General features: G+C 42.1%; 1 protein-coding gene across 2 annotated transcripts in view; it reads right to left on the bottom strand.

The window, feature by feature from the left end:
- fgd6 (FYVE, RhoGEF and PH domain containing 6) overlaps positions 1–17,612 on the bottom strand; it is a 20,511-nt gene extending 2,899 nt beyond the window's left edge. Inside the window, exons 1-16 of one of the 2 annotated variants that reach the window (XM_032505605.1) lie at positions 17,347–17,612; positions 13,422–15,498; positions 10,330–10,441; positions 8,075–8,142; positions 7,957–7,987; positions 5,510–5,661; positions 4,668–4,824; positions 4,053–4,140; positions 3,153–3,203; positions 2,989–3,047; positions 2,833–2,904; positions 1,893–1,961; positions 1,632–1,715; positions 1,218–1,297; positions 1,022–1,124; positions 38–181 (exon numbers count right to left, since the gene is read on the bottom strand). In XM_032505605.1, the coding sequence (XP_032361496.1) occupies positions 38–181; positions 1,022–1,124; positions 1,218–1,297; positions 1,632–1,715; positions 1,893–1,961; positions 2,833–2,904; positions 2,989–3,047; positions 3,153–3,203; positions 4,053–4,140; positions 4,668–4,824; positions 5,510–5,661; positions 7,957–7,987; positions 8,075–8,142; positions 10,330–10,441; positions 13,422–15,498; positions 17,347–17,434 (3,435 nt within the window). In that variant the 5' untranslated portion in view covers positions 17,435–17,612. The remainder of the gene's footprint in view (positions 1–37; positions 182–1,021; positions 1,125–1,217; positions 1,298–1,631; positions 1,716–1,892; positions 1,962–2,832; positions 2,905–2,988; positions 3,048–3,152; positions 3,204–4,052; positions 4,141–4,667; positions 4,825–5,509; positions 5,662–7,956; positions 7,988–8,074; positions 8,143–10,329; positions 10,442–13,421; positions 15,499–17,346) is intronic. The other variant, XM_032505606.1, reaches the window with a different exon arrangement.
- Between the last annotated feature and the right edge of the window lie 91 nt (positions 17,613–17,703).

Genomic DNA, 17,703 nt, shown 5'->3' with positions numbered 1-17,703 from the left:
GTGTTGTAGGAGTAGGGGTAGTCAGAGTGGTACAGACCCGGCCACAGGCGCGACAGTGATGCCTCCTCCAGGTGAGGGTGAACTCGCAGGTGCAGATCATACACATGGTGGCCCTCAGGTCTGGGATCCAGATGGGAGCCTTTGAGCCTAATGGGGCCCCGGTGTCCACAACACACTCTGCCTGAGTCAAGACAGATCGAGGGTTAACATGGACACACACACAAAAATAACAGCTTAGTAGGGAAGAACGGTATTTTACAATAACCTAGAATGCACCACGAGGCTTACTAGTTTTAAGTGAGCGAATTGTCTGCGTTGTTATTCCAAAAGCGGCAGCTGGACACTGCTTAACGTCTGACTGTTGGAATCCTCTACAGTGAATTACAGACACCCTTTACACCGTTTAGCTGTTAGTATTTTAACCGTGTTTAATCCAGCTGCTAGCTAACGGTAGGCTAATGTTACCTGCTGTCAAGTGACGTGTTAACTAGCGCCACGTGCAGCGATGCTTCTGTTGTGTCTAACGTCTGTTTCAGAGCATCTAATAATAATAATTTTATATAATATAAAAAATATATTATATAATAATTGACACTGCATTGAGGCACCGAAATCTGCGTTGGGATTCAGTCCGGTAGATACCGGTCGTTTAGGCAACGGTGCCACTAGCACCGGGTTTCGGTCCCCAACCCTAGTGATGTTCCATGTCTGAGATTGCTCCGGTGCTGCACGATAATCCGCCGGATGCGTGTCTTTTTGCCGAGGTCAACAAACAACCTTTAAACGTACACATTCCACCTAAATCAAGTTCCTTCCCGAGGCTATTTTACAGCAGAACTTAGTGCCGCCCATGACAGTTGTGATTGGTTTAAAGAAATGCCAATAACCCTGAGCATGTTTTTCTCCCATCCCAGAATGCTGTGTGGATTAGCCAGACCCTCCTTGGCAGCGCTGTGAAGGAAGGTCTGGCAATGCGAGACTAGTTCAGAACATACACCCACACAGATTTTTTTTGTTTTACCTCCTCCTGACTTCGACTTGATATGAAGGTTATTTTCTTCTTCGTGTAGTCGTCTATGGCCTTAGCGATGGCCTCCAGCCACTCGTCTCTCTCTGTAGCTGAGCTGAAAAGCACAAAATAAATCCAAATTTCAGCTACAGCGAACACAACCACATTTAAAACTCATTATGTGCAGAATCTGATGAGGACTGCTGACCTGGCAGACAGGATGAAAGAGCGTTCAACACTTTCAATGTTCAGCTCATTCTGATAGGCCTCCTGGCTGGGTTTACTCACCTAGAAAATTACACCAGAAATCCATTAATAACCACCACAGTTTGTGCACCATGTAAAATGTATGAGCAATCTTCAAACTGTCGCTAAAAACTCAGCCTCAATAATTCACTAGACCCAAAGTTTCTGTGTGGATTAACACAAAAAAATGCAATATGGAAGCAAATATTAAAAATAAATAAAGAACAACCTTACAACATGGTCGGTAAAAATAGGAATAATCAGTGTAAATTGAGGAAGTTAGTATAGTATATAAATGAGATTTAAAGTGAAGGATTTAAATAAAAGGTGAGTGGGGCACCATTACAGTGTGCTGTGTTTGCAGAGCATCTCTAACCTTCATCCCAGCCAGAGAGAGGACACTGTTGAGTTTATACTGGCCAGACTGGACCGGAGTGGTGTACATGAGTGCATCATTAAACTGAAGAAAGCACACAGACACATTAAGTAAAACATACTGACAGATTTACGGGAGGCACAAGAAAATGCAAACATATATTTAAACTCAAACTCCATTTTGAGAGTAAAGACCGGTAAGAGAAATGTGAAAGCAGAATGTAAACTGGAGTCACAAACAATCTTTTCACGCATCGCTCACCAGAAAGAACACTCGTGGCTGCATGACTTTCCTGGACAGCTTCATTAGAGTGCCCTCCTTCAGAAACACCTGCAAATATCAACAGGCTCGGTCTCAGTGGCTTACATTTACCCCTTGGGTTGTCCTCTCGGGTCAAAAACATACAAAGATTTCACATTTTTGTCCCCTTTTCAGACTTTTTTTGTTTTGTTTTCACTAACTCCACCTTACTACCAATAATTTTACACTACTTTTTGGAATTCATGGTCAATAAACCTCATTTATATAGAATTACATCTAATATTTGAGTTAAAAAAGCCGAAATTGTGAATTATTTTGACTAATAGTTAAGATCAGAGGAACGTACAGATGATTTTAGTCAGGAATGAAAGTGATCTACTGTATTTGCAAAGAGCGTTGCATGGAATCTAATCCATTTTTGTGGTAATTTAGTTAAAAAGAAACCCATGTTTCAGATACAGACATTTTTTAAAGGGGTCAAATTTGACCCGAGGACAACACAAGGGTTGAAAAAAACACCTATAGTACTTAGAGACCAGCGAGTAATTAAATGAGAATCAAAGTCATTACATTTAAAAAATAAATAAATAAAAAGAAAATCAGTTATTTAAAAATGAAAAATGGTGAACATAGTGAATTGCAATTGCGATTTTATAACGATTAATCGTGCACGCCTAGTCCAGTGGCTACACAATATTTTAATTTTCTAAAGAATAATTTTAAAATAACCAAGACAGAAACAGGAGCGATGTCACATACTATGACTAGTATTTGTTACACAGCTAATTTGAAATATGAGCAACACTGGTATTTGGCAGTCTTTTGGGAGAATATACACCTGTGTGATAATTCTCCCACCCTGGCAAAACTAACTGGGGTATGAACTTTGGTTTAGGGAGGGGTTTTACATGTTGCCCCTGGCAACACTTTTGAGACTTACCCTGCCCGGCTGAACGATCTCATGGTGACCATTGAGACTGTACTGAATCTGCATCAGCTTCTGAAAGTTATCCTGGAAAACAACATCAGAGAGGTGAGGAGAAACCCGAGGCTGAGGTAGACCACATTTAAAGCATTGTGCGGAATAAGGTCTTACCCCTTGTTTCATAATATCATTTGCATGGTTGGCCACTTCTTTCACTATGCTGAGGGCAGCTGCACGGATAGCAAAGATAAAACATTAGGGTTTGGGCATACATTCATTTTGTTAACAGCACAAATTGATGTCCTGGTAGACACTAATGGCGAGTATTGTCTAACCTTGTGTGTCTTTATAATCCTCAGAGTCCTCTGGGAGGTTCTTCAGATAATCTGGAAAAGAGGTTTCAATTCATTTTAAGCAAAAAAGTTAGATAGTGTGCACCAGCTGCGTAAAGGTGCAGGACAAACAGAACCGCAATAAAAGGAAAAGAAGAGGCTGATCCCAGATGTATTTTGTAATATGTTTTGCCCTGCAAGGCAAAGATCCACCTACATTTTGGACATTGTGCAGAATATGAATTATGAGAAACAAATAATGTTTTGCTCTACATGTTGGCACCAGTGGGAGATTTAATACCCTTTATACCTTCTTTGATGATTTAACGATTTAAAGTGTTTTATGCCAAATTCCTATTTTTTTTGTAATTGGTTCTGCAGAATTTGACCCATGTGTCAAGTTTGGGTTCGGTAGTAGCTCAGTTAGTAGGGAGTTGGGTCGGGAACCAGAGGTTTACTGGTTCAAGGCCCCATACTGACCAAAGTATGGTGGTGGACTGGTAGCTGGAGATGTGCCAGTTCACAGCCAAGGTGCTCTTGAGCAAGGCCCTGAACCCAAAAACTGCTCCGGGTACCTTTTCATGGGCAGCCCTCTCATTCTCCATTAGTGCTTGTATATGTACTGAGCATGTGTGTGTAATACAGGCCTGTGTATAATAATAACAACAGAGTAAAAAAAGTGTGATTGTGGGATTGATACAGTATAACTTATTATTATAATACTGTTACTGTCCACTGGGTGCCAGTATAGTACCACAACAAAGAAAGAAGTGACTCTAGACCTAAGTCCCATTCACATGTGATCAATAAAGGAGTGCCCTGATTCAATAAACCCTTTGACCTTTGCACAGGATTGTTGAACAGATAACAGCAGGGAGTGGATGTGTGTCATGGTGTTGGTACCTGTGAGCAGCAGCTGGTACTGAGGGATCCTCTGCACAGGCTTCAGCAGGTAGTGTTTCAGAGCCAGACTGGCACATCTTGGACTCGTCTGAGACAAAACAGACAGACACTGTAGCAACTGCTGGAGATACTGTACGTGTAGAGTGTTTTGATGGCTGCTACATGCATCTGGATTAAAGTTGTAGACAGCTGATCTATATTATTTTTAAATATATGTAGTTACTGTGTAGTAAAGAATTGTTCTGATAATATAAAATAAACAATCCCCATTGAAAACCTGCTGGAAAAAGTGCTTTAGTCTACCGAGTGATTAAATGTTTGGAAGAAAATGACCAAAAGGCCTGATGAAAAGTTAATTGAGATACCAGGAAAACTACATTTGCTTGTTACAGCTTTATAAAATGAAGAAGAAGAAAAGACTTGGTTACATTTTTGTCAATTAATTTATAAATTTCCAAACAATAAGATAATTTGATAGTGGAAATCATTGTTAGCTGGAGCCAAGAGTAATAATGCAATAACAATAAGAAAAGGAATTATATTCCAACCTTTACTGCAGGAAAACACATAATACACACAATAAAAACAAACACGCAACCCTTTTTCCAGCTTTACCTCAAACTCCCTGACAACAGCGGCAAATGCGGTGTTTTTCCTGCACTGTTCGTCTAACAGAGCCACGTTGTTGTCAAACTGCCGGATATAGGTGGAGTACATCTTCAGGTAAGGACCCTTCTGGACAAAGATGTCCGCTAGTCTCTGGTGGTCGCTCCTGTAACCAGACAGTCATAAACAGCTCCCTTCAGTAACATTGCTAAAAGAAGAGTCCAGTAGAGCAGCAGTATGAGGACATGAGGAGGAAACGATCTGAGAAGTTGTAAACAAACCGTTCAGTTACACACAAAGTAGATGAAACACTTACCGGTATTAGGAAGAAAACAAATGATAGTGAAAGTGCCCAAACTGTCCATTAAAATTGATAATTTCCTTGTGAAACTGCACAGAGATACAGTGAGTCAATATTTAAACCGCTCTGCAAAAGGTAACAACTGACTTATACAACACATTTTTGGATGTTGACTTTAGGTGATTTTTATAAATTGTACTTCTGTTCAGAGTCATTACTCACTCAAATCTGAACACACGGACATGATACACATATTTTAGATTCAGTGTGACTTACACTTACTGAGAAAAACATTTCCTCATATCTCAATCGAGAAAATACAATAAATTAAACAAAATTATGTTTTCTTTCAATGATACGAAAATCATTAAAAAAAGATGCTCCATCGAACTGCAGAACTGGATTGAGAATCTTTATGTTTTGACTATTTCTTTAGTATCAAAGTAATCCTGTGATAGTTGTTTGCACATCACTGGGTGCACTGCAAACCGGAACTGCTAATAGCTAATATTGCATAATGGTACTAGTGTGTGTGTGTGTGTGTGTTTACCAGTGTGCCACTCTCTCCTCCAGCTCCCTCAGCAGGTCTCTGTTGAGTTGATAGAGTTGTGGCAGGTAATACAGGATCTGGCTGAGGATTCGCTCCTCCACCACAGGCTTCCCATTCTGACGGGTTGCCTTGGCAACAGCATCCCGAAAGTCCTGAAGAGACAAGGAGGGGGAATGTCATCATCATTTCACACAAACACAGTACAAGGTGGGGTGGCATGAGAACATACTGTACTGCCTTGCCTTGCCTAGTGCAGCTGAACAGGAACACCTGGTTATCACCTCATAAACAGGCCACACACACACACACACACACACACACACACACACACACACACACACACACACACACACACACACACACACACACACACACACACACACACACACACACCTGACTCAGCACTGACTTTGTCCAGCGTGCCAACACACACATCCATCTGGAAGGAAGCAGGGAGGTCATGCAGGATCCCAATGTCCCGGTTAGTATGTGCTCTTTCCCACACACACACACGCACGCACGCACACACACACACACACACACACTATATACATCTCAAATGGACTGCAACATTTCAGGTCACAAGCAGACTTAATTTAGCAGTAAAATAAAAAGTTATAAAAAACAATTTGATATGTGAATGTGATATTTTGATGAAGTGTTTATCTTGTGCTTTGTTCCTCTATTTGTAAATATAACTTAATACAAAATGTTTTTTTTTAATCTAATCATAACCAATGCATTTTTGCAGACTGTCTTTATCATGTCATGTTTGACGTTTCTCATCAGGGTTATTACATCAACTACAAGAAACAAGACGAGTCAATTACATTTCTCCAGTTCCCAACACTCTATTTTAATTATAATGCACTATTATCACAGCTTATATATCAACCACTTGTGAACTTGTAATGTGACACAATCAGTTCTAACAAAAACGCCATCTAATTCACAAAACACACATGCATGTGGGTAAAAAAGAAAAAGAAAAAAAACTTTAAAAAAGGGACAAAAATGTAAACATATCAGCTGGCCGACTTGCCGCAAATATGGCAATATATGACACATGGGTCACCAACCCACACACACACACCTGCACAAACACTGCACGTACACACATAGAGGATTATCTTAGGTATGTGTGTGTCTGCAGGTCTTCTCTGTGGCCTGAGGAAGCAGCTGCCAGGCCGTCCACGCAGAGAGAAGAATGCTACATGACCTCTTTTCTTGGACGGAGCACCACGACCCCCCCCCCCGTCAGCCACAGGACAAAGTATTCTACTAATCCTGCTGTGGGTTTCACTAAAGCCATGTCTGAGGCAGCCAGACAGGTGGACCCACAACCCGTCTCACCTGGGATTCCTCTCAGGACAGACCGACTACAGAGCCGGTCATAAACATGAACCTACATAAAGGCAGAGCTTTATAACTAACAAACAAGGAAAGACATACAAAGCACTTGAATATATTACACGCTAACTTTACAAATGCTGACATTAAAAGGCACAACCTGATTTTGCTCATGTCAGTGTGTAAAGTTTATTTTTTACACAAGCTTTCCCTAAAAAAACTACAACAACCAGACGTCATCCAGTCACATAGTCCCTTTTAGTCTTCATTCAAAATAGAGAAGCATGCAACATGATGAGAGCAATAATACAGCATTTTAGCATATTTCTTTGCAACTGAATCTTTAAAGCAAAGCATGTTACAGTCTCAGGGAACCCTAACAACCACATGTATGTATTTAAATGTTTAATTAATTGTGACTGTGACAGTCATTTGGATTTTTATACACATGGTCCAGCCTTACATGGACATACTAAAAAAAACAGTAAAAGTCCTTTTTAAATACTTCTTGGTAATAGCTGACCATTTATATCCCTAAAAATGACCATAATTTATGTTTCTTTTCTTTTCCTGTAAATGGCAAGAGAATAATAAGATAATGATAATTCTCAAAAAAAACAAAGATGAGAAAAAATTTTGGCGTTTAAATTCACCAGACAAACTAGGCCGTTTACGTCAACAGAGCCAAACCAAACCTGGACTGAAGACTCACTCATGCTCTCTTTTGCTTGCACAAAAACAAACACACTCTTGCCTGACAGCGTTCCCTGGTAATGGGACTGATCAAAGCACAGGCTCCCTACTTGTGGCCATGCGTTTACCTGCCCAGTGCTGCCCACGGGAAACCAAAACTGTCCAACACAGCAACTTTCAAAGCCTCAGCTGGTAAGTAACTGCATTATTCAACTCTGGACGGGCACTTGAGCAAAGACAACACCAGCCCTCATTAATTCATGTCCATCCCTGGGAAAAAGCTTTTGAACACCATTCAAAACAATCACAGTGTCAACGGGGGTAACAAAACACACAGGACAATTTATTATGTTGGGCACTGCAAAAAAAAATAAAAATAATAATAAATAAATTAGTACACTTACTATGTGAAGAAGCTTCAGGACATCCACAAACCTGATACGAAAGCAGAAATACATCAGTTAGATAAACCATAAAGTACAGCACATTTTAGATTATACTTTAGGAACCAAAACCACTCACACTTTCTCAGAGCTCATAATCTCCTGGGCAATGTGCACCACTTTCTTTCTTTTCATCTCATCTTCTTGCTGAAAAAAGAGAAACACAAACAGTTCAGCAAAGCTACAGATATGCTAACAGCGACTGACTTTACCTAAACACATCACTGTACAGCACACTCACAGGCTCGCTACAAATCACCATGATCACTCAGATCCTGTTTCGCTCCGTAAAACCATCAGGTTTGAGTTTACAGCCCGAAGAACAGCTCAATCAGGCCCGAAAGTAAAGCGGAGAGCCTTTTCTTTTTCTTTCTCCCTCTCTCTCTCTCCTCTCCCTGTGTCTTTCTGATGGTGTGTGTTGTTGAATGGTAATGGGGCGGTCTTTCAATGACTTAATTTGGACAGCGGCCTTGGCCCCCCACTTGACTGAAATGTCCTACTGGTCCTATTGGAGCCTGTATTTGTGATAGCCTGGAGGTTTATGCGGCATTGGACACAGGTGCTGACAGTATCATAGAGAGGGTCACACAGGACAACAAAAAAAGCTCATTGAGAGAGCTATTCCTGAACCTGTAACCCTTGTGTGTTTGCTGACCTTTCAACACATACACATACACACACACACATTTCTGGAAAGCTGTAACGAACACACTTGGCAGCAAATGTGCACACAATCTCCAGTAGCTGAAACGACAGTTTAGTCACCGGCAGTGTTATGAGACGTCCTATGTCATCTGTAAACGTTCTTGCCAATTCTACATGTTGGCATCATGTCAGAAAAACAGCACAGAGCCATTTTCCCCAAAACGTTGGTTCTTAGCTTGAGTTATGACCTGGTGGTGGCTGGGGGGGGTGGCCTTGACCAACTGCCACTTTGCCTGTTTGAAAGCCGGGATGTCTCTCTCTCATGGGTGGGCCAAATTCTCTGGGCGGGCAAAGCAGAGAAAGGGGAGGTAACCTTGCCCCTTGTGACCTCATAAGGAACAGGATTCCAGATCGACCCGTCTGAGCTTTCCTTTTCTCAAAGGCAGAGCATTTCTAGCCACCAGGTGACCATAAGCAGGCTGGGGGAACTCGTATTCCTTTTTAAAAAACTCATAAAGTGACATTTGAATGCCACGGGACCTTTAAATGTGAATAAAAGCAGCCTTATCAAAGCAGTGCTTCCCCATCAAGCGGTCACGAGATACATCTGAGAGGTCAAAACATTTCTGTTGCACAATTCTTTTTTTGACTTCTGGTCAATCTTTGCTATTAAGAGTTTGAAGGACTTTTCAACCAAAAATGGAAAACATTTGGCTTTGGACTGTTTGGACAAAACCAATTTGAAGATGTCACTGTGGTCTCCCTAATGGCAAATTTTATAATGGTTATTTTATAGTTTATTTTTTGCGCATTTTCAGCCATTATTTTAGACAGGACGGATAAAGACATGAAAGAGAAGAGAGAGGGGGAATGACATGCATCAAAGAGCAGCATTTGGGAGTCAAACCTGGGCCGGCTGCGTCAAGGAGAAAACATCTTCTATATATGTGCGCCAGCTCTACCAACTGAGCTATCTGGGCGCCCTGTCATTTTATAGTTAGAACAAACAATGTGTTTTTTAATTCATTTCATCCATAATGAGTCTTGTGTAGCCAGACCCATCTCCACAGTGCTGTGTCTGCAATAGAGAAAGGTCTGGAAGCAACAACGGAAAAAAAACGCTCCGGCTTGTTTGTATTTCTTTAAACACATTCACAATCGTCTTGGGGGGGCTAAGCCCCGGCTGCAGTGACGAAGCCCTTGCAAATAGAATGCGGAGATAGAGGAAGGGGAGGAGAATGCCGGCCTAAAAAGCCACGCAATGGCAATCTTACACTAACAGTCTACATTCAGTGAGTCAGACTACACCATAATGGACTATTCCTGTTAAAATGACAAGCCAGTTTCAAAATAATTAAAGTTGATATCTCATTTGCTGCGCCTTTCTAAAAAAAACATTGTTTGAGACTTATGGGAACTGCTTTTGGAAAAAATATACCAACCGGTTGTTAAACCAAATTTGCGTGTTAATAAGTAAACTCCACTGTAAACTTGAGGCATGTCGTTATAAAAACTAAATACATTTCTATTGGTTTTATAACCGGCCCAAACAAGAACAGAAATGATCCGTTATCAGTTGCTGGCAAACACTTCAGTTTCAGTTTCACACATACGTAATTGTTTTATTGCTTTATATTAATTGCTGTATAACTGCTGACGTCCCCTCACAGCTTAGAGGGAGGTGATTACCTGTCGGTCTGCTACGTCCAGGTGCTCCTTGCTGGAGGTGGAGCTGTGGTCCTCTTCATCTGAACTGTGGATCTCCTCCTCCTCAGAGTGGACGTCCTGCCCCAGCCAGCCACTGCAGACGCCACACATTCAACACAACAAACGGAGACAGAGCGACAGTCAGAGAAATATTAAACGGATGTTTAAATGTGTGCATAAAGGCGGCAGAGGAGCGTTAGTGTGAGTTCAGAAAAACACTCCCTAGATAAATAAAGATTACAGTTTTGTGCAAAAGGGGGACTTGATGATATATTGAGCACACTTACTCTTTACTCATATTTACGCATATGAGTCAGTACAAGAGTGAAACTCATCACGTTTTCAACATAACACAATAATGGTTAGTTGCAACAGTAATTATTATTTCTCTTATTTCATGGTGAATTTAGTATTAGCAAACCTTGACTTTTTGTATTCAGGTCAATATATTTTACAAAATCTTGTTGACTAAGTGGCTGTTTTCCAACAGATTGTTATCAGATGAATACGGGCTCGCCATGCACCAAAAACACATGACATGACATTTATTGTTATGTTGATTTCAGCCATAACACCCAGCCTCTTATTGTCTCCACCAAGGAGGTTATGCTTTTTTTAATTATCATGTTTTAAGTAGACTTATGTTCATAGATCCATAATGCTTTTTCTTTCCATTATGGCTGACAGATTCAAACCTGCGTCTTGATAAACAACCTGCTGGTTCTGCTCTACTCACAAAAAGTGTTGCCTGCCAGGTTAGTACAAGCAGCAACATGTTTTTGTGTGTCACTTATGTTTTAATCTTTTCTCTACGGTTAAGCTGTCGGGTTTAAAAGGCTGATGAAATAAAATGAAGAAAACTAAATATGTTAATTTTGCCTCCTCAGCCCTGACCTGCTGTTTCTCTTTCCTACAAAGCGTTGTATAGCGGCTTGTAGATGTTGTATCTTGGCAAAAAAAAGGTGAATGAGCAGAATACATTTTGTTAGGAAAGACTGTGGGACTCCAAACATTCTCACATTTCCTTTCACTCTCATCAGCTTTAGCCCACTCTCTCCACTTCCTTGTTTTTCTTACGTGCCTCCCAACAGTTTCTTTAACCCCCCCCCCAACTTCTTTCTCTTCTCTCTTATGCTTTCTCTATAGTGGAGCATTCCAAAACACTGGAACAGGCACAGAGCGCCACTTGTTTACAGCCTGAGGCTACTTACATAAACTTAACAGGCTCAGATGCCTGGGCAACACTGCAGATTCAATCGCCCCCCTTTTCTCCTCTCTAAAACACCCGCTAAACACTCTGCATACCGGACAGAATTAAGAAGCAGGGTACATCTTAATTGTTTAAACGGGTCATTTCACACCAGTGAGCCTCATCGATTTGTCATATAACGCGGCCTCGGCTTTATCGGCTTGTAGTGCAATGGTCTGACAGAGGAAACAGGAAGCATGGCAGCTATTAGGGGAACAGATCCTCATCCCAACAGCGTGGACCGGGCCTAATATCAAGAACAGAGTGGGTCAATGGGATCATAATGGCACGAATGTGACAAGGGGACTGGGTGATAGTTGCAGGCGGCGTCCCTCGACACTTCTAACACACTAGTTCTGACAATCCATTGTTTGTTCGAGTCATTTACCGAGCATAATGCCAAAGATTCTCCACTTTGAGTCACTTAAAGCTGCAATAGTCAAGATTTTTTTATATTAAATAGATAAAAGTATTGTATTATTACTATTCTACTAATAGGGTTAGTTGTAGCGACAACCCCACTGAGAACTATCACTCCACTCAGCTCTACAGCTCATTGTTTTTGGTTTTAAAGCATGCAAATTTACTGCTTTGGTTGAGCGCTCTTATCAGTGTTGTTTTTAGAGAAAACGCTCTGATAAACCCACTGTACACTGACTGCTTTTTTTCCCTGTATAGCCCTCTGTTGCTTTTCCACAGGTAATTTAAATGATAATTTATTTGTTCATTTCCCGGGATAAGAACAAAAACTCACTGACAGAAAAGTGCAGTGATGAGGTTAGGAAGAGGCTAAACGCAGTGCGAGGGCGTGCAGAATGAGGAGGAGGAGGCTGGTGGTTGCTGGAGGTTTATTTTCCCTGTTCTAGAGAGCTGTGTGGCGTTTCTGCAATTCTCAGACATTTCCTGCTCCGGCCACTGAAAATAACCCACAGGAAAACAGGCTGACCTGCTGAACATCAATGCACCATTCAAATTCAATGCCACTGGCTTAAAGGCCGCTTTTTACACTCTTGTAAATGCAAACCACTAATGTCACCTGCGCAACCTGTTGCACACAGCTGTTCCCAGACTGAAGCTACGGGTCACCTGAAACTGCATGGTGGCAGCAACTGTTGGACAGCAGGTCTGGGACTCGGCCTATAGCAACCCTCAGGCTCCTTCCATCACAAACCCAAGCTGCCATTGTTCACAGCAACAAAAAAACTTTTTTCTTGAACTCATTGTTCTTGAATTTCATTGATAGTGGCAGTTAAACAGACATGTTTTCAGTCTTTTCTATTATGATAAAGATAATTCTGACTCAGATGATCTATCATCTTCATATACACCTGTTACTGCAGGACCACTTTAGAAAGACGATTTTAAGACAAGATGAGTGCTAAACCGATAAGTGGTTAATCTATTAGTAGTTAGTGGTCATTTGGAAATGCTTAACATTTGCTGGGTCCAGCTTCTTAAAAGTGACAATTTGCTACTTTTCTGTGTTTTATGTCACTGCAAATTATATATGTCTGGGTTTTGTATTGACAAAAAGACATTTAATAGACATAACAATTAAATCAATCAATCATAAAAATTGAAAAGAGAGTGTAGTTAGGGGTTAAGGCAGAGTTCCAGGTTTCAATCAGCTTTGTAAAAAGTCATTCCCCATCCGTTTGTGTCATCTCTCTAATAAATGCATAAAATGCCACAAACAAATAGACTGATTGATAAAAAGTCAAAATCTTTGAGCTTTGAGATCTTGAAAAGCGCTCTATAAATTAAATGTATTGTTATTAAACAATATGTTTACAAACTGCTTAATATGCAAAATAGCATAGCCTACCTCTCGTACTCATGTTCGTGGTAGCTGTGGTAGGGATCCTGCACTTCATAGATGTCTGAGTCTGCGCCGTCGGAGTCATGTGGCCAGCCCAGCCTCGCACTGTGAAACGGCAGGTTCATGTACTCGGGGATCTCCTCATACAGAGGAACGTTCTCATACTCCACCGATCCCTCTCCATTTTCTCCGCAATTATCAGCCTCCACTATGCAGCTATTGGGCCGCTCCAGGCTTTTCTCCCCCTGGCTTGAGTCCACACTGGTACAGTCCAGAGACTGCCCTCCCTTGGCCAGCAGCTTTGGCAGCATCTTGACAGACAGCCGGAGCTCCAGCAGCTTCCGGAAAGAGAGGCTCCTCTTTTGAGAGTCGGCCCGGGTTGCCAGGTCAGCTGCAGAGAAGGACTGTGCCCTCTGCTTGCCCCCCAGCGCTGGAGCTCGGCTCTTTGGCGGCACGCTGCTCCTGGACGGCATTTGCCGGCTGAAGAAGGTCACGCAGGGTCGGGAGAAGCGCCAAGCTGTTTTCTCCTGAGGAGGCGCAGGCAGCTCCCTCATCGGGGTGTTAGCATGTGGAGGTGCAGGAGGGCAGATGGAGGGTGGAGGGGCTGCTGGCAGGCTGTGTCTTTGAGGTTTTCTGGGTGGCGCCCTTGGCGACTGCTGATCGTCGGCGGAAAAGGCTTTCCTCACATTAGCCAGAGGAGGGTGACAGCCAAGTTTGATCTGTTTGGGGAGGCTGTGAGTGATCGGGTACCGCTCAAAGTCGCCGTACCCGTCCTCTTCATCCTCCTCCAACCGGTGCTCCTCGCCCCCTTTTTTGTGGCTCAGTGAGTCAGCATGTGAGAGCAGGACTAAGGAGTGGGAGGTGTTTTTGTTAAGAGAGGGTGGCATGTGGACTGTTCTGTAAAGGCGTGGCGAGAGTGAGGTCTGTCGAGGAGGGGGGACGGGTGCGTTGGTCTCTTCATCTCCAATCCCTGAGTCTTGTTGGGGTAAAAGGTTGTCACATGTGTCCTGTTTGAGCTCCTCATCCTCTGAACTGAGACACAGACCAGCTAGAGTCAGTTTCCCCTCATCGTCTCGCATCTCAAGCCCCTGCTTCTGTTCGTCCACCACCTGATCCTGGCCACTGCCCTCCAGGCCATCCTGCCTCACTAGGGCTGGCTTTCTAGGTTTGCGTGGGTGAGGGACCGGGAGAGGCTTACTGGGGGCAGCAGGAACCTGCGCATCAGGGTGTAACCTGGTAGAAGATGCTTTGCTCGTAGGCTCACTGCATTCTCCCTGAAAGGATTCTGCAGAAGATTTATGAGGAATTGCACTTTGGGAAACAATGATGCTGCCTGCAACATCACAGGCTGAGTCTGTTAAATCTGTGTTTTTGGTCTCAGTCTGTACATCTGCTTTTGAAACATCAGGCTCAGCAACAGCACTTTCCTGATGTTTTACAGTCTCTGAAGCGTTCTGCTCCTCGGTCCTCTGAGCCTCTTTGTTAACCCTGTCCAGGTGTCTCTGTCTTTGAGGTTTATCCCTGGGCTTCTTGCTAATCCCTCCACCTTCAGCCTTTTCGACAGCTACTCCCTCCTCCCGGTTTTCTACTTTCTCCTGTTGCCTCGTCCCTGTGAACCCTTCTGTTGTAATCCCATTCTGCAACAGCTCTTGGTGCAAATCACTCCCAACCTCAGTTGTATTTCCGTTTTCCAGACACTGGCACTGGGAACAGACCTGGAGCCCACAGGAGCAGGTGGGAATGATGTAATCCGAGTCGCGTTTGTTTGTCTCTGATAAAATCCCATTTCTAGAGTTGAGAAGTGAGAGTTTATTGCCAAAAGATTCCTGCTCCTCCTGAGATAAGATAAAGGGTTCACTGGGTTTAGGTGGTGGGGGTGAAACAGGGGAAGACAAGGCTGGGGATTTGGGAATGCATGGTTTGGGGGCAACAGCCGGTTTTGTCCTCTTGAGAGTAGCAGGGGAAGGTTGGGAGACGATTGAAGACTGGGAGAGAAGACCTGGTTTGGGGGCGATGGGTGGGGGAGAGGGTTTGGTGGTAGCAGGGAGTTTAGGTTTGGGAGCTAATGGAGGCTTCTTCACACCTGCATGTAAGAACGAGGGAGGAGATTTAAAGAAAAGTCAAAAATAATTTACTCAAACTTCTTTTGAAATGAATCATGCAACACCAGCACATCACATAAAAGCATGCTTTATCCACACCCCCCTCTTCTATTATGAGGGTAGACAGCTGCAGGCAGTGGGTAAAGCTCGGGTCATAGGTCACTCTTAGGGTCAAAGAACTAAGGGTTTGTGTAATCTGTGAAATAAATTCAGACATCAAAATCAGGAGTACTTAAGGGCTTACATTTCACTTGAGGCAGGAAATACAAAGTAAAACTGGATTATTCAATTCAGATTTACAATTGAATTTGTTCCCTCGTTCTTCCTCCTTTCTAAAACTGGGCATGTCTTTAGTTCTTGTATAATTAAATTGTACAAACTACACCAGCAGCAACCAATAATGTAAATATAATTGGTACATGTCTGTTGTGTCCCCTACTGGTAACTGTCTGCTTCTGACCGTTTGTGTTCCTTACATTTTTTAAAAGTCATGTTTTTGTTGTCAGACCTGAGTCACACTAAAGTGCATTGTGTTGTGTTGTATGCATTCTCCCCCCACATGGAACTACTAAACATTATTCTAATAAATAAATGCTGCTATTACTATTAATTTAAGGTTGATGAGACAATATAACTGTGGTTAACCTGGTTAATAGTAAATAGTTTAGTTTAAATAATAAAAAAACAGAGTCTCTACATTAATAAAAAGCTGTGAATTGAGATAATGGGCGATATTTTTCCGCTCTACTGGCTGAAAGTGTTGGCTGGCCGACACCACGAGAAGTGGAGTCATCGAGCGGATGTTTCCGAAAAGGCCAACGACCAAAAATCCCTCTGCCCCCAATACATGCTGTTCTGCCTTTGCAGATGGAGCCTCGCTCCAAACTCTGTTTTAAAACCATTAAGTCTAAAGCCATTGTGCTTAAAAACAACAATACGCACGTTGTTGAGCAGTAGTTAACATTTCGTACTAATCATTAAGGGCTAACTCTTCAATTCGGCATTCACCTTATATTAGAAAAGTTGAACTTAAAGTATTTCTGATTCTGATTTAAGAAGTGGCTCACACAAATGCTATCTAAATTTACCATGGATGGCGGTAATAAGCAAGGAGAATTAATATAAAACTTTATCAAAAACGTTACTTGGTCTCTTTATTTTTACGCCGAATTTGCCAGCACATGCTTATAACACCAGCAAAGTTAAAAAACTATATCCTATAAGCTTACTAATAACTTAAGAAGCATTCAACTTTTTTCAAAGGTTTTTGAGGGGAGTTTGGCCTTATGTTTTCGCTGTAAAAGGCAACGCCAGGTAAACCCGCTCATGTCGTGGAAAGACATAATCAAACCAACACTGTCGTACATATACCATTTCACTGAGGGCACCCCTCTTCATTCAGCAAAGGTTATATTGTTTCATAAGTGAGATGTTAACACTGCAGCTTATTCTCGAGTCCGACTTGTTGCATCAACAGCAGGACAGATGTTTTAAGACAAAGGATTTAACCCCCTCCAGCTGTAACAGTAGCTGTAAAATCAAACGGAAAGGCACTGTGAGTGATTGCGTTTTTAGAAAGCACTCAAATTGAGGTCGAGTCCGTCCTCTTTTATATCTTTTTGAAAGCTGTTATTAAGAAAAACTGTAATTAACTGTGGCTGAGTAAAAATAGAGTAGATGCTATCGACCGTTATAACATTCAAATTACATAGTTTTCCACTTTCTGCGAATAAACTCAATACGTATTTGTATTTAGTTTTAGCTAACCACAATATGCGCTTGCACAGCAGGATTTTGCTAAGTTAAGTTAGCTCCCCCACGAAACAAACCTGTGCTCATGACTCCCGACTTGCTCCTTTCTCCATGAGTAAATTTACTTTCAATGGAAATGCGAGAAAATCTGCGTTTTTTCCTCATTCGACACCATTGTCAGTTTGGAAGACACTCCAGGAAGAAAACATGCACATCAATCGCTGTTGCTCCTTATCTCGGCAGCGGATGCTCGGATAAAGTCTTAACGGCTGTTACTTTTTCCATTTTCCCGAAGTTTTTAGCCACGGTGCTTTTCCCAATAACATCAAGTAGGACACAACAAAACAACCCAGTTCCGTTTGTACATTTCAAAACAAATGTATTGTTGGCTAATATATCGTGTAGTTGTTGTTGTAATTGGACATAAGGTACAG

This window comes from Etheostoma spectabile, chromosome 23, assembly GCF_008692095.1.
Source record: "Etheostoma spectabile isolate EspeVRDwgs_2016 chromosome 23, UIUC_Espe_1.0, whole genome shotgun sequence".
Lineage (NCBI taxonomy): Eukaryota > Metazoa > Chordata > Actinopteri > Perciformes > Percidae > Etheostoma > Etheostoma spectabile.
The sequence above is the reverse complement of the archived record's forward strand: the minus strand, read 5'-3'. Positions and strand labels throughout refer to the sequence as shown.